This window comes from Terrapene carolina, unplaced genomic scaffold (genome assembly GCF_002925995.2).
Source record: "Terrapene carolina triunguis isolate 2854851 unplaced genomic scaffold, T_m_triunguis-2.0 Scaffold629, whole genome shotgun sequence".
Classification (NCBI taxonomy): Eukaryota; Metazoa; Chordata; order Testudines; family Emydidae; genus Terrapene; species Terrapene triunguis.
In genome coordinates, this window is record NW_020664980.1 from 9,871,278 (window position 1) to 9,888,284 (window position 17,007).

At 41.0% G+C, this 17,007-nt stretch overlaps 1 protein-coding gene across 4 annotated transcripts in view; it reads right to left on the reverse strand.

Annotated features, from left to right (window-relative positions):
* TRPC7 (transient receptor potential cation channel subfamily C member 7) overlaps window positions 1-17,007 on the reverse strand; it is a 119,577-nt gene that overhangs the window by 19,085 nt on the left and 83,485 nt on the right. For all 4 annotated transcript variants that reach the window (XM_026659471.1, XM_026659474.1, XM_026659473.1 and 1 more), the window contains 2 exons: window positions 15,586-15,819; window positions 11,268-11,532 (listed from right to left, as the gene is read on the reverse strand). In XM_026659471.1, coding sequence (XP_026515256.1) covers window positions 11,268-11,532; window positions 15,586-15,819 — 499 coding nt within the window. The remainder of the gene's footprint in view (window positions 1-11,267; window positions 11,533-15,585; window positions 15,820-17,007) is intronic.

Consider the following 17,007-nt stretch of genomic DNA (forward strand, 5'->3'; position numbering starts at 1 on the left):
TAGGTCAGGAGGAGGGAGATGTGTGACTCAGAGAAGGGTGAAGCATAAAATATGGAAGGGAATATGAATGGCTCAAAGGGGAAAGGGGAGGACAGTGAGAGATCCTGGTACAGGAACCACACTTTGCCTTTGAAGAAATCTCCTTGGCTCTTTATTCAAAGGCAAAATGACCAGGACTGACCAGTACCCATCTGATAATAATTCAAACTATCCATTGACTTTCAGTGAATACACTCCTTTATAAAACATTATGGCCTTTACAATTGAGACTGATGAAATGTTTCATATTTCTACGGCAGCTTAACCTGAGAAATCACTTTATGAAGCAGATTATAGACTCACCACAAATTACCCTCAGAAAATAATAAGCTTTTACATGAACTTCAGTGTCAATTACACCTGGCATAGCAGGAAAAGGAATTAATTACTATCATTTAAAGTAGAGCAAAGACCACTGGTCAGTTGCATTATGTACCACTGCCACAACTAAGTATTATTGGTATCACAGCCCATTATACGATCTCCTTCCACTTGAGTACAGCAGTAGGGAATTTATTAACTTTACGGGGGATGTTCTTTGTGGGAATAACTCCACTGGCTTCAGTGGTGCTGCACAAAGAGAGAAGTTGGACCTATGAGTTTCAAAGAGATGTTACATGGGATTAGAACCTCAATGAGCACATGCCTTCCTATTCTTCTGCCATGTTACCCAAAAATTCAGGTTGCCTATCAATATATTACCCACCCCTTTCATTTATACGAAATGAAACCTAGAAATGATCAGAGGTTTTCTCACTTCAGGCACATGTTGGACAGAGTTTATGATTTCTGAGTACAGTAGTTGGAACATCTTTCCAAGTTACCAAGCTATGGCACTTTTCCATATGGCAGACATTTCCTCTTGTTTTAATACTCCTATTTTTGTTCTTTGCATTGATCTACCGTGATAACTGCCATCCATATGATGGAGTACTTAAATAATAGAATCCGGCCAATGCTTATTCCATTAAATATTGCACTTTCCAGTTAAATTGCATTTCTAGAGCCTAATACTCTGGCTTAGAAGCCTGTCATCTAAGTCACTTATCCAACTAATAAAAGACTGTAACCACCAACTTTGATCCTTGCAGCAACCTGCAATTAAACTTCTTTTTTAATTTGGAAAGGTTCCACTTGTTTTCTACCCTACAGGCAATTTTTAATATAATGTGTCAACTCTGCTCCTTTTCCACAACTTTAGCTTTAACCTCTGTACTGGAACGTTGCCATGTTCTCTTCGAAAACTTAATTACTGGCTGTATGTGGCTGTGGCAGTACAAAAGATTCATGAAGAATTCTAGCAAATTAGTTATAGAAACAGAGCGTTCCTTTCCTGAGATGATGAAAGATTGACCTAACAAAATTTGTGCATTTCCTAATTATCCTCCGTAACCATCCTCAGCAAAACATCAATATCCAAGGTCTTATCTCTGATGTGAGAAAACAATAAGCCTGGTGCATCCCAAATGTGGATCCACTGTTTCACTGTGGAGATGGGCCTGAGTCCCTCAGACTGGATTTCAATCCAGTTCCAACTTTCCCTGGTGTTCAGGAATGCTTAGATGTGGGGGGGTTAGTTTGCCCTGTTGTACAGAAAGGAGCAGTGACGTGCTGGTGAGGGTTGTGAGAGGTTCCCAAGAGGTTCTTATTAATCCATCGTTACATTTAAGAAAAGACTGCAATAACGCCTCTGTCTGTCATTTCAGGGTGCTCCTAACTGTATGGTTCCTCGGCCTTAGCATAACATAAGGTGAATATTATTTTTATCAGTGCCCATAGTTAAAATATTGGCAGCAAGTCACTGGAAAAGAGAAGTGGGGACCCAGATGCTGAATATCGCTGAAGTTCAGGTGTGTTTAGATCCAGGGCTTTGTTCCAGGTTTATGTTTTCATTTGTCATGGATTCTTTCATTCTTTCTTTCATACTGTATGTTCTAAAGCCCTCTTGTTATGGGGCCTACATCTTGGGAGAGATTCAGGGCTGAAGGAAGCAGATCCAACATAGGGCAAATTATTAGTGCAGTTGATCGCCTCGGCTGAGCAAGTAATAATGGAGCAGAAGCTGGCGGATGGTGTGTGTGTTTGCGCAAGTATAGGCGGCACTAAACTTGAGAGAGTTCTTACAACCTCCTTCAAAGCAAAAGCACTGAGTGTGGCACAGCTCTGGAAGCACCGTTCCCGTCACACTGCACCAAGGCTCTCTGTGCTTCTGGATTAATGTCTAGCTCACTTGCCATGATAAAAACATTTCGAACTCATGAGTAATACTGACTGGAGTCATTCTACTTACAAAGCCTGGCAGAAGCACCTCTGACGTCTGTAACCTAGCTGCACAACTGTCCCCCAAAAGTACTAGAATTGGGAGACTCTCGTTTATTTCTCTGCTCTGCCACAGACTTCTTGTGTGACCTTGGGAAATGCACTTAGGGCCAGATTTTCAAAGGTATTTAGGTGCCTAAAGACTCAGATTGATGCCCACCGGGATTTTCAAAAGTGCCTAAGTAGTTGGGCTCCTAACTTCCACTGATTTTACCATTTTGAATCTGAACCTATTGAAATCAATGGGAGTTGGACGCCTAATCTGTTTAGCCACTTTTGAAAATCCCACTAGGTGTCTGCCTGCATCTTCAGGCACCTACACTTTGAAAATCTGGCCCTTAGTCATTTTGTGCCTCAGTTCCCCATCTATAAAATAGGTGCTCCCCTACCTCACAGGATAAATACATGATAAATACATCTTTATTAATGATCTGGAGGATGGTGTGGACTGCACTCTCAGTAAGTTTGCAGATGACACTAAACTGAGAGGCGTGGGAGATACACTGGAGGGTAGGGATCGGATACAGAGGGACCTAGACAAATTAGAGGATTGGGCCAAAAAAAACCTGATGAGGTTCAACAAGGACAAGTGCAGAGTCCTGCACTTAGGACAGAAGAATCCTATGCACTGCTACAGACTAGGGACCAAATGGCTAAGTAGCAGTTCTGCAGAAAAGGACCTAGGGGTCACAGTGGATGAGAAGCTGGATATGAGTCAACAGTGTGCTCTTGTTGCCAAGAAGGCTAACGGCATTTTGGGCTGTATAAGTAGGGGCATTGACAGCAGATCGAGGAACGTGATCGTTCCCCTTTATTCGACATTGGTGAGGCCTCATCTGGAGTACTGTGTCCAGTTTTGGGCCCCACACTATAAGAAGGATGTGGAAAAATTGGAAAGAGTCCAGCGGAGGGCAACAAAAATGATTAGGGGTCTGGAGCACATGACTTATGAGGAGAGGCTGAGGAAACTGGGATTGTTTAGTCTCCAGAAGAGAAGAATGAGGGGAGATTTGATAGCTGCTTTCAACTACCTGAGGGGGGGTTCCAAAGAGGATGGATCTCGGCTGTTCTCAGTGGTGGCAGATGACAGAACAAGGAGCAATGGTCTCAAGTTGCAGTGGGGGAGGTCTAGGTTGGATATTAGGAAACACTATTTCACTAGGAGGGTGGTGAAGCACTGGAATGCGTTACCTAGGGAGGAGGTGGAATCTCCTTCCTTGGAGGTTTTTAAGGCCCGGCTTGACAAAGCCCTGGCTGGGATGATTTAGTTGGGAATTGGTCCTGCTTTGAGCAGGGGGTTGGACTAGATGACCTCCTGAGGTCCCTTCCAACCCTGATATTCTATGATTCTATGAGAAATCTGATGCGCTCAGATACTATGATACTATAGGATGGTATTTTAAAGTTTTAATTATACTCTAGTTAAGATCCAACTCTGGTTTATGTCTTTGATACATGGGTTGAAACACAAGTTCTTTCCTGTCAGTAGCTGAAAGTGTTAAAAGAAGCAATGTAGAGACTATTTAAAGAAGAGTTTTAATCAATATCTAAAGTAAAACACAAAAATACTCTGACTTTCTATATTGCCTTTGATCAGTGATCTGAATATGCTTCACCGACAGTAACTAACAAAGTCCAAGATCCCCACCCCTGTGAGGGAGTAGGTGTTCTGTCCTTCTTACAGATGGGCAAACTAAAGAACAGAGAAATCTAGTGATTTATTCAAATGTACATGGTGAGTCATGGACTGAAGCAGAATCTGAAACCTAGAGAGAGCTGGTTTCCTGTCTTTTGCTGTAATGACTATACTTCACAATATTATCTCCCCCGTTTTAATGCGTTTCAATATATACTTCAATGCACAGGGGTTATTTTCCCCTCAGTGCACACATTATTCCCATGAAAGCTAAATAGAATTTTATGCTTTTGCATCAAGGAGAGACTAAAATCCATAGAATATGTGAGATTAGTTGCATGCTGACTTTGATTTAGCATTATTGTTCTTTCCATCAGAGGGGTTCCCCACCAGTCCATGATTTCATATAAATCTCTCTTGTAGTATTCCTCTCCTGGTTAAGAAAGCTCAAGGCATCATTTCAGACTGAGCTCTTCCCCATGAGTAGGAAGTGCTTAGCTCCTCCAACATGAAATACAGTCAATATTATATAAAATGTAGCATTTTAATGAAGGGAAATGAAAAGAAAAGTCTCCAAGTAATGATGAAACTGAATGAACTGAATGAATTGAATTTCTCTTTAGGAGGTGGGGGCAGTGCCGGTGCAACCTATTAGGCGACCTAGGCGGTCGCCTAGAGCACTAGCATTTGGGGGGCGGCATTTTCTTCGGCGGCGACCGCAGCGGCTGGATCTTCGGCCGCCCCGGGCGTCGTCGGCATTTAGGCGGAGGGAGCTGGGGCAGGGGGGCGCGGGGAGGGCCGCCTGCAGCAAGTAAGGGGGGGGCAGCACGCAGGGCAACTCCCCGCCCCAGCTCACTTCTGCTCCGCCTCCTCCCCTGAGCACACCGCCCCGCTCTGCTTCTCTCCCTCCCAGGCTTGCGGCGCCAAACAGCTGATTGGCGCCTGCAAGCCTGGGAGGCAGGAGAAGTGGAGCAGCGACGGCGTGCTCGGGGAGGAGGCGGAGCAGAGGTGAGCTGGGGTGGGGAGCTGCCGCACGGTTCCCTGGGCGGGCGGGGGAGCTGCCATGGGGGAGGCGCCTCAGGGCTCGGCGGGGGGGAAGGGCGCAAGGTGGAAGTTTCGCCTAGGGCGTGAAACTTCCTTGCACTGGCCCTGGGTGGGGGGCTTCAACCTGCTTTGTGATGCAGAACGCAGTATGAATGCAATCAGTCCTGCTTCCATTTCAATTTTGTTTCTATAGCATGATCTCAATTATGGACTGTTTCAACAACTGTGTTCTGCATACAACATAAAAAATGAACAGATAAACATAACTATGATCTGTAGCAACTGCAATGAAAATTCTGAAAGGGGAAAAAATTAAGCGTTTTTAAAAAATATTTTGCAATTATACAGTTAGCTAAACAGACTCTGTATTTAGCAGTCTAAAATGAAGCAGGAGTAGCATACACTTTGTTCCTTCTGCAAAAGGAATATGCACATTTCAGAGACAATAGCACCCTTTGTATGCTACCTCTGATTCATACACCACTGATGTAGTCAGTGGTTTAGTATGCACTGTTCTTTAGAGTACAAGACCAACAAAACTGAACATGTGATGTGAAAAGTGCAGTATCACACAAGAAGGTGAGTACTGAAGTGACTCTGGATATTCACTAACCACAATAATTAGTAGAGCTAAGCAAATAATTCATAGTCCTCTTTTTGACAAATTTAATTTCTTTTTGACGCTTACAAATTGACGGTGAGAAGCGTATCATTTTCTCAAGTGTATGCATCATTCATTGAGTAATATCACTGAATAATTCTTAATAGATCTGTTAAGCAATTCATTGTGGATGTCCAATATTCAGCCTGTGTAGGGACCACAATCCAACTCCCATTGAATTATTATTACTATTACAGTAGTGCCCAGGAGCCATTGTCATAGACTAGGATCCCATTGTGCTAGGTCCCATACAAACAGAGAACAAAAAGACAGAGAAATAGGTTCGTTTTGATTTGATCTGCAGACCATGTGGTTCTTTTTCTATTTCATGACTGGGTGAACATATCCCTTAGACTCAGTTTCCAGTGCAAGCAATTGCATTTTCAAGTTCAAAATTTGCTTTCTGTAAATGTTCTATGATCTTCACTTAAAATCCTCGATTTTCACAAACATTCCTACCAGTAAATGCATTTGAAGACATCTTTGCACAACAACCACACAAGGGTTATGAACACAGCAAAAGAAAAAACTTGTTTTTGTTTTTCCCGGGTGCATTTTCACAGAAGCTGTTTAAAGTAGTTGCCCAGCTGCAATAATTTGTTCCTCCTTCTCTTCATGAGTCAGTTAGTGCCCTTTGTGAATACCCACCATATTCTGCAGCAGAACTCACTGACAGCTCAGTAAAATATTGAAGGTCTGATACATAGTTGCCCATATGCTAATGTATTCTTGATATGTGTAAATTAACAACATATGTTCATGACTAAACACCATAAGATTTCCAGCTTTGTGAAAGTGTCTGAGAATGGTCTAAAATGAATGTTAATCCCTGAGCTGTACGGTATATGCATTATTTAAAAAAGACTGCACATCTCCCTTCCTAATCACATATTTCACACTCCAGGGTATTAAAATAATCTGAAACAGCAATACGGGAGCCCGGAAATCTACTCTTACTAACTGAACAGCATTAGGAACAAAGTTGGAGGAATGTTCGCCGATGTGAATTTTCCTAACAGTGCTAATTGAAATTTGCTGGGCAAGATAACAGAATCCCTGACCCTGCAATCTGACCTGCTCAGGGGCACGTTTTAGCCTGTGCGGAGCACCAGGGGGATTCCATGGGGACATTCTCTCTGAATGGATCAGGTTGTGGGATCCAGGCCAAAAGTGCCAACGCACTACTTCCGGTGGCATTGTCAGATGTTCAGACAGCACACGCCTCTACTCTGCTGGTAAAGAATCTGCTATCCTAAAGTAGTAACTTGGTACTTTTACACCCTAATTTGAATTTTGACTTCTCTTCCAAATTCTTACATGGCTTATTTGGGTTCTTCTGATAGGTGTTTACTAACAATACTAACTCGTTACGGGGCAGATAGATGAGCATCTAGTATTTGGAATCTCCAGAGGATCTGGACTTAAAGAAGAAGACCATTTTATTTCCCCTTTGGGCAGGTATCTCCCAACCACCCACACTCTCTTGTTACAACTTGATCCTGCAACCTTTACTACTGGAAGTAATTTTTACTCTAGGGAATAGTCACCATTTCAATCAAGGCTTGTTCATCATTCAAGTGACAATACATGCTGCAAGGTTAATAATGAGAACCAACGCTACACAATGATATTGCATCAGTGATGGCCTAAAATTCATTATCCAACTATTTTGGAATCATGGACCAATGGAGAACCATAACTGATGGTTGTTATTCCACCAGGCAGTCGGGGAGATATTGACTCAGCCACTGATTAACTCCTGTACTTCAAGGGCATAGTCTTCTATTTGTATGATTAACATGTCTCCTCCTACATACTCAGTTTTCTTTTACCTTGTTATTAGAAACAGAGAAATGTATTTGCAGCCAGTCCTGGAAATCCCTCCATTAAAATGTATCCTGAGGCAACAGAAGAACCCTAGGAGGCATATTTTCTTTGATTACAAAGTTTAAACTCTGCTTTATAAAGCATATGTTATGCTACACAGTGGAGTAATACAGCTGGATCCTAGATGTTGGAAAGAATCTGTAGTTCATACGAGACAGAAACTAAGTTGGGAAGATCATTTCCTCACACTGGGGCTAACAGCAGCATCCCTCCATCCATTGTGTACTATAGTATATGAATAACACATCAAAATGCCAGATCCTGTTTACTTTGACTTAGGTTAGTGCTTCAGTATCAACTTACTTAAACATTTACTCAACTAAATGTCACTGCAGGGGTTGTCTTAAAGTGGCATCATTAGATTAGACCTACAAGGGGGGACCTTATATTGCATCCCTCCAACTCTCCTCTGTCTTGCATCACAGATGGGAGCACAAGCAGGGGTGGAATAGCCCCAGACTTTTCTGAGGGAAGCAATGGGACAACTGTGATAAACTGCCTCTCCTCCTTGGGAGCCAATTTAATCCCATCTCTGCCTATGCTCATAGTTCAAACTCCATGGGGTATGGAACAGCTGCCGTATGAGGAGAGGTTAATAAGACTGGGACTTTTCAGCTTGGAAAAGAGACGACTAAGGGGGAATATGATAGAGGTCTATAAAACCATGACTGGAGTGGAGAAAGTAAATAAGGAAGTGTTATTTACTCCTTCTCATAACAAGAACTAGGGGCCACCAAATGAAATTAATAGGCAGCAGGTTTAAAACAAACAAAAAGAAGTATTTTTTCCACACAATGCACAGTCAACCCGTGGAACTCCTTGCCAGAGGATTGTGAAGGCCAAGACTATAACAGGGTTCAAAAAAGAACTAGATAAATTCATGGAGGATGGGTCCATCAATGGCTATTAGCCAGGATGAGCAGGGATGGTGTCCCTAGCCTCTGTTTGCCAGAATTTGGGAATGGGTGACAGAGGATGGATTACTTGATGATTACCCGTTCTGTTCATTCCCTCTGGGGCACCTGGCATTGGCCACTGTCAGAAGACAGGATACTGGGCTAGAGGGACCTTTGGTCTGACCCCATATGGCCATTCTTATGTATGTTCTTATAGATGAAATCCTGTCCCCACTGAAGTCAATGGCAAAACACCTGCTGATGTCAACATTTCATCGCATGGCTTTGGGGGCCTGTCAGGGCAGACCTGGGGAATAACATGGCCACCTCTGAGTGGAAGCGCACCTGGGAATTAACCCTAGTTGAAACGAACTCCCACTCTGTGCTTTCTGCCTCGAGGGTATATGGCTAGGGAAGCTAATAGCAGCACAACTCCTGAGGGATCCATGCTGATGATGTATGTGCCCGGAGAGAGGTGTGGAGAGGCCTCTCCTTGCACCCCAGTATGTATGGGGTTGGGCATGGACTTCTGTGTGGATCCATAAGGTTTCTAGTTTGCACTTCCTACTGCCTCCAAGAGGCTCCAAACCCTTTCACAGGGGCATTAATTAGAAACTTAATGAGTTCACTCCTATGGTGTTTTCCAAACACTGTTTCCCTTCCTGCTATTTTTGATGATGATGGGAATATATAGCCCACAGTTATTAGATTCTGGCATATAGGAGTACTAATTGGTTACCACATATCTAGTCTCCAAATGACAGGTGTGATATCAAACATCATAGCTTAGCCTGAATAAAGTCAGACATATTTTGAGGAACCACTTCTCACTTACAGTCCTATTATTCAGCCATTGCATATACTGTAGAGCCACTGAAGTACACTATTTGAGGAATGATTTGTTGCAACATTCAAGCAGCTGTAATACAGTATATACAGCAAACAACTACAAAATGCAGACAACCTCCAGCTTCTCAAGGTTGTTGATTTATTGGATGGGCACTAGAGGGAGATCACGAGCAACCTAGTCAGCATCTTTCCTTGTATCTTGCCCATATGCTGGCAGGATATTATGCATCTCTTCACGGTGTTCTCTATTGAGAAATGCACTTGATTTAGGGAATGTGGAACTCCCTGTCTTAGGGTATGTCTACACTACGGGATTAATCCGAATTTAGATAATTCGAATTTGGGAAACAGGTTGTATAAATTCGATTGTGCGCGGCCACACTAAGCACATTAATTCGGTTTTTAACCACATTAATTCGGTGGTGTGCGTCCACACTACCCCATTAATTTAACCACATTAATTCGGTGGTGTGCGGCCACACTAACCCTAATTCAAATTAACAAAATCGATTTTGGCGCTACTCCGCTCGTCGAGGTGGAGTACAGAAATCGATTTTAAGTGCCCTTTAATTCGAATTAACTGGCTCTGTAGTGTGGACGGGTGAAGGGTTAATTCGGATTAACGCTGCTAAATCCGAATTAAAGTCGTAGTGTAGACCAGGCCTTATATTCCCCACTGTTATTTATTTATTGTTTTTTTTTAAATGCATCAATAGCACTTTTTAGACACTTGGTTCTTTAGATACACCTCTACCCCGATATAACGCTGTCCTCGGGAGCCAAAAAATCTTACTGCATTATAGGTGAAACCGCGTTATATCGAACTTGCTTTGATCCACCGGAGTGCGCAGCCCTGCCCCCCTCCCCCCCCCGGGGCACTGCTTTACTGCGTTATATCCGAATTCGCGTTATATCGGGGTAGAGGTGTACATGTTGCCTTGCATAGCAGCCACATGCAGGTGTGAAATTACAGATGCAAAACGTGTGCAATTTTACTGCTTCATCATTTTACATACACTTTGGTAGAAGTAGCTTTTGGAGGATAATTAGGTGTTTAATCCTTTCTGTGCTGATCACAAACGCAACATGGCCTGCTGTATTGACTGCTCTTCTTAAAGGTAAAAATACAAAAGGATTTCTTTTTCACTGCTGTCAAGATAATTTTATGAAAATTTCCTCTGCTCTTTCCACTCACCTCAAAGAACCATTTTCCTGCTTGTGTTTTACCCTAGAAATAACAGATTCTGAGTTACTGGGTTTCCTTTTTTGCAGACTGCACACTCTTTGAAAGAGACCTGGGACAGGACATCAAAACTGGAGGCTGTACTACTGGTCTCCCAGCCAAAGTCTGAACCTCCCCATTCAATTGAAACAGTAGCTTAAGGTGCAGCACTTCCAGGCAAACAGTAACCGAGGCAAGAATGTCAGAAGTCTGCAATATATTCTGGGGCACCTCTGACCCAGGGAAATTTTAAAGCCTGCAAGCTCAGCAGTAACTGGCTTAGCAGAGACTGTTAGACTCAGTGGGACCCTACCATAAATATATGGTGAAGTTAAGGGGACTTTGGAAGCCAAAACAGGCCTTGTAGTGCATTGAGGGAGATAAAATGTAAAGGAAGAGGGGAGGAACTGAGTGATTGGGTGGGTCAGAGAGGATTGGATTTAGGGGGAAAGAAAAAAAAGAGGGCTTGGATGGAGGGTCCTTTCTGCTTATTAAACATTGCACCAGGTTTTAGCCATGCACCTTTCATTGGCTCTAATGGATTCATGCAGTTAGAGCCCTCTTCACCACTTGGAATAATTAAACAATGCAGCAATATAGTGCAAACGACATGAGTCGCAGAAGGCATGCAGGTTACATATGAGGCACCCCAGAAAGGGATACTACTAGGTCTAGAGCTATAATCTATATAGCCTCCTTTTCCTAGGTACTCACGTTGTAAATGCTGGGTTATATTTTGCACCAAGGTAGTAAGAGTAAAGGTTGAACATTCCAATCATGAAGGCAACAAACACCATGATGAAGATGACCATGAATTTGAAGATATCCTTCACAGTCCTTCCCAAAGAGATCTGAAGAGGGCCAAAGCTTTCATTGGCTGGAAGAATGTAAGCAATGCGGGAGAAGCTGAGTACCACAGCTATTGCATATAGTCCTTCTGATATGATCTGAGGGTCCGAGGGAAGCCACTTGTTCCTGGCTGGAACAATACACATATATAAGGTATTAGTAACAGAAAATGTTAGAAATATAAATATAAATGACCCATAAAATAGGTCCTAGGTCTCGGTTCTGGCCAGGATTGGAAGGAAAAGTGTAGGAATCTACCAGGAATCTGCAAGTCTCACAGTGCTTTACAAAGATGGATAGAAATGATTAGCCACATTTTTCAGCTAGAGAAACCGAGGCACAGGAAGTTTGCTGTGATTTACCCCAGGCACACAGGCAGTCAGGGGCAGAACTGGGAATCAGCACCCAGATTCCCTGACTCCCAGTCCAATGTATCATCATCTCCTGCTCCAACTGATGGCAATGGGAGTTTTGTCATTGTGGATCAGAATCACACTGACGAGAAAATTTCCAGCTTTTAATTATTGAATTCACAGCACCATATAAATACACAAAATGTAACGTAACCTTCAAGGACTAACCAGCTCATGGCAAAACCTGTCCTCATGAGATTAGATCGAAGAGGTTTGGATTTGTTCAGATAAAGCCAATCGAACCGCCAAACCTTGTAATAGATCTATATTGTGTTAACTTTTTTAATAAAAAAACCCTGACAATTTAGCCATTTATTTTAACAAGTTCCTTGCTGATACTATATGCATACAAATCAGTTGTCTAATCTACCTGTTTTTGAATATGCTTTGAATATGAGTATCAAGGGGTTCTTTTGCATGAACTGAGACTCAGCATTTAATACAAGGCGTTTGACCCAAAACGAAAACATGTACCATATTTAAATACACAGGAATAAAGTTGAGTATTATTTGTATGAACCCAGATGAAATGAAAAGAAGCAGAGAATTCCCTGCAGCATATCTGTAAAGTTCAGTTCTGAACTTAAAGCAGAAGGCTGGCTACATTTTTAACTGCCTGTTTATGCTTAGTCAATATTGGGGGGGGGGGAATGTTTTCATATTAGTTTATAGTTTGTTCTATATCAGTTTACAACCAATTGTTACCTTACTAACCAAAGTTCATGAATAAAAATAACTAACTTTTAATACAAATATATTACTCTGGAACCAAGAATTAGTAGGGCAAAATACTGGCTCCATTAAAGTCAATGGGATTTGTTGTCATTGATTTCAATGGGGCCAAGATTTTACCTGTAGTTTTTTTAAAAGAAATTGAAAGGAAAATATATATTATCTAATCACACTGCAGCAAACAGTTCTAATGTTGGAGGGGAAAAAAGAGCTTTATTTCTCTAGTATTTACTTGAGATAATAGATTTAGAAAATAATTTAACACTGTTAGTTTCCATTGAAAAGCAGAAGCAAGTGGTTTTCTGAGGTTTTGCTCTTTTTCAAAGTTGGATAGTCATATAATTAACAACAACCACCAAGTAAGAAGAAAATCATCCAAGTTTGTTCATCTCCCCAGGCAAAATAAATAAATGTACAAGTTAGATTTTTTTTTCAAAATTTCCAGGTCATAATAGATAGTTCCGTATCAAACTCCTTAAGTAAGGCATATGGCATGAACTCCTGAGGATCAAAACAGTAACTGAACATAAAAAGATGCACTTAAATTTAATTATACATATATAATAATTGAATTGTTTATGCACAGGCTATTTCACTTCATTTTACAAGACTGCCTAATACAAAATTGTAAGAAAAACAACATATAGATGTCACACTGCAATTTACCACGAGGCAACTAACACCCATTTTCCATGCAACCTCTATCATCAAACACTACAGCTCGATACGTTATGACTAATCACTTGATTCTTATAATTACTTTAAAAAACGTACAATAGTTGGATGTGTATTATAAAAATATAAGCCACGAAAGTTTTTGTCATAACAAACAAATTAAAATATAACTTCAGGTATTAAAAAGCTTTTGATCATCACACGTTATTTAAAATGTTGTTGTTTATAGTTTTTGTTAAATTTATGCTCCTATTACGTGGTGAAAATTGAAAATACGTAGCCCGGGAAAATCACAATTTTCTGTAAAGCTCTTCCTAAAAGCGATGGGTAAATAATAATCTGTGGATGGATAAACGATATAGAAATCTCCCTGGTATGTATGTGTGTATATATAAAATATAAAAGATCCTTCTTCAAGCACAGTGAGAAAATATATTTGGATTAAATATCAGCCAAAGGTTATTAACTGGAAAATTCCTCCCCTTCCCCCAGCCCTGACTTTTTTTCTACAGGTTCTTCCCAAGGGTAAAAATGACAAAAGGTTTATAAATAATAAAATGTTTCCACAAGATGGAGCTCCTCACCATATAACAAAAGACTTTTTTACAATATTCCAGCAGCAAAGCAGAAAGAAGAAAAACAGAATGTAACAATTTCAGGCGTCATCAAATTTTGTCCGGTGATTGAGAGAGAAGCTTATCTCCAAATATTGTGTTTGAAAATGTAATTATTTGTAAATATTATGACTGTGCACACAGGGCTAGAACTTTATGCCGTTGTAAATTAGCATTGCTCCACTGACTTCAATGGAGCAAGCTATCCTGATTTACACCAGCTGAGGATCTGATCCATTTTTCCATTAGTGATTTGGGTTATTTTTAGGCAGGTAATTCTAAATTTGGTAGGAATGTGGGGGCTGGTCCCCATGCTGTGTATCCAACCCCTAACCTAAGTGCAAAGCTTTCATTCATGTTTCAAACCTAAGGAAGGACCATTTGAATCCTAGGAAATATTTTGTCAACTGCATATTACAGCGGTTCCCATTCTCATTATTATTTAGAAAAAAGAAGACTCCAAGGTGAAGATTTTCCAAAGCACTAAAGGTGGAATCCTGACTCCATGAAATCAATGGTAAAATGTGCACTGACTTCAGTGGGGCTAGGATGTCAGCCAAAGCACAATTTAGGTGGTCAACTCCTATTGAAAGTCAATAAGAGTTGGGCTACTAACTCTCCTTTATGCCTTTGATGATCGCCCCTCAAATATTTAAAACCTACGTATGAGAAGTTAAAGAATAATTTTATTATTGCATGCATATTTTCTATTACAGATGGTCAAACATTGTTATAGATCATATTTGTTAAGGATTTAGCTCCTTTTCTGGGCAGCAAATCATTCATAAGGTTTTACTGGATACGAGTCTGAGCAAAATTTGCTCCCATACTTGTTTTTGCTTTTCATATGTGCAGAAATGCAAGGGACAACTGAGGGGATCATAGGTGACCCTCCATACGTGATATGACAAGAGATGGCTTCTCAGATGTGGAAATATTGGCCTGTTCTCATAAATTGTCACTGAGGAATGAAAGCCAAGGAAACTCTTGCACAGTATTTTGTTAATTTTATCCTCTTCTGAATGCACTTTCTTGGTTTCTCCTCTGCTATTTTTTCTTAGGTGGGGAATATGTAACCTAAAGTCGTTAAATGGAGGCATGCAATATTACTAGTCTGATGTTCCATGTCTAGTCACCCACTGATGGGAGTGACATAAAATCTATTAGCTTATCAGAACAAGATCAAAGACATATGCAGGCATGGCAACAACTCAAAGTAAACAGGAAGCTTTTTTTCATATAAACTGTTACAAATAGGTGGTTCATTTTTTTAGGCTACAAGCCCAGTCCTTGCATCGTTTTAGATGTAGAATTTCCATGACTTCAATTGGAGTTCCACCTGCCAAATGATAAGACCATAAAGCTGCCAGCTCACTCATTTGTTAGCAAAGCGTGCTGCCTATATTTGAAAAATAGAGCCGATTCCCTTATACGTAATTTAAATTAGATTCTATTCCCTTCTGGTTTCATGATTATTAGTTGCTCGGGGTTATTTTGTCAACATATGATACGATTGAGTCTGGTCTCAGTACACGTTCAGAGACTGAGAGAAGCTTAAGTCTCTGTTCCTCTTTAGCTTATGTTAGCTGTTTACCGATATGGCTGGAATTGATAGATCTGAGAAGAATAATCAGCTTTAATTTGGAAAAACTTCATGAATGTAAAAAAAGAAGCAAGTTGCTAATTCTGCACTGCCACACACACTAGCCTGAAAGAACGGGAAGCATTAAATCCTCAAAATCATCTTACCATAAGTAAAGTAAGCAATTTCAGGGGGAAGGGTGACATTATTGAGGTCATCATCCTGAACGTACTGGTCTACATACTGTTGTGCTTCAGTTGCTTTGAGAAAAGCCATGAACCTTGCAGTGAACGATGCCACAAAGATAGATAGCATCCCAAAATCCAGCAGGTTCCAAAGATGCATGACATATTCGCGTGGACCCTCTTCCCAGATTTCTTTGCATTCTGACCATATCATACCTGAGGGAAAGACATATTTACATAGGATATTTAGACATCAAATCCAGAAGGTGCATTCTTTATTCTATTGGCTTTCGAACAGGTGCAGTTGGAAATGGAATGAGATCTTGGGCTAATGAGGATTTCCAGGATTAAAACAAATAATTCCCCAACTCCCAAATGGAATGAATTTTCTCAGAGTAACTGGTTTAGAGCATGTTTTCTTAAGATTGTTCTTTAAAAAATGCCAACTCTGAAGAAGATACAGTCTGGTACTTAAAAGGCTTCCATGTCTATATAGGGTTGAATTGTCCAAAGTTCTCAGTACTGACCCAACTTGGCTCCTGTTGAAGGCAATGATAAAACACCCACTGACTTCAGTGGGAGCCGAGTCAGGAGAGCACTGAGAACTTTAGAAAATCCTCTCACTGTATTCTAATGGAATTGAGTCTCATCCAACTGTTTGGGAAAAGTTATGAATTCCCAGACCTGTCCCCATTCCTAAAATGAACACAAACCCAACCTTCTGGAACTTTCCTTTGAATTTCCTTCCTGCCCCCCATGCTCACACAAAAAAAGGGGGGGACACATTGTTGTAGCTTTCTGCAGGTTCCTGGTTGGGAAGGGAAGCAGAACCAGTCATCATAATGTGAGAAAGTTAGAATAATAGAATATCAGGGTTGGAAGGGACCTCAGAATATCATCTAGTCCAACCCCCTGCTCAAAGCAAGACCAATCCCCAGCTATTTTTTTTTGCCCCAGATCCCTAAATGGCCCCCTCAGGGATTGAAGTCATAACCCTGGGTTTAGCAGACTAATGCTCAAACCACTGAGCTATCCCTCCCGCCAAACTAGTTAATTCTAATGTGACCAGCAACAGTAAGTGCTAGATATCTCATGAGGAAGTCCATTCTCCATGAGACTTCTTGTTAAATTTAGAAGTTCAGATAAACTTCTACATGTTGGAATGCTCATCCACATGGAACTCTGATCCATAACTCACAAGCCTTTGCTTTGATCTTCAGATGGAATTGGGGCAGTTTGATAACAAACTTAGTGTCATGTAGCAATTCTGAATTAGAGATGGGCCTGAGTTGTTCATCTCAGCTTTTTTTTTTTTGAGGGGTTTGTGGGAAAGACATGGGGGGATGGGGGTAGTCAGCTCATTTTAGAAATTCATAGATTGCAATGCCAGAAGGGACCAATGTG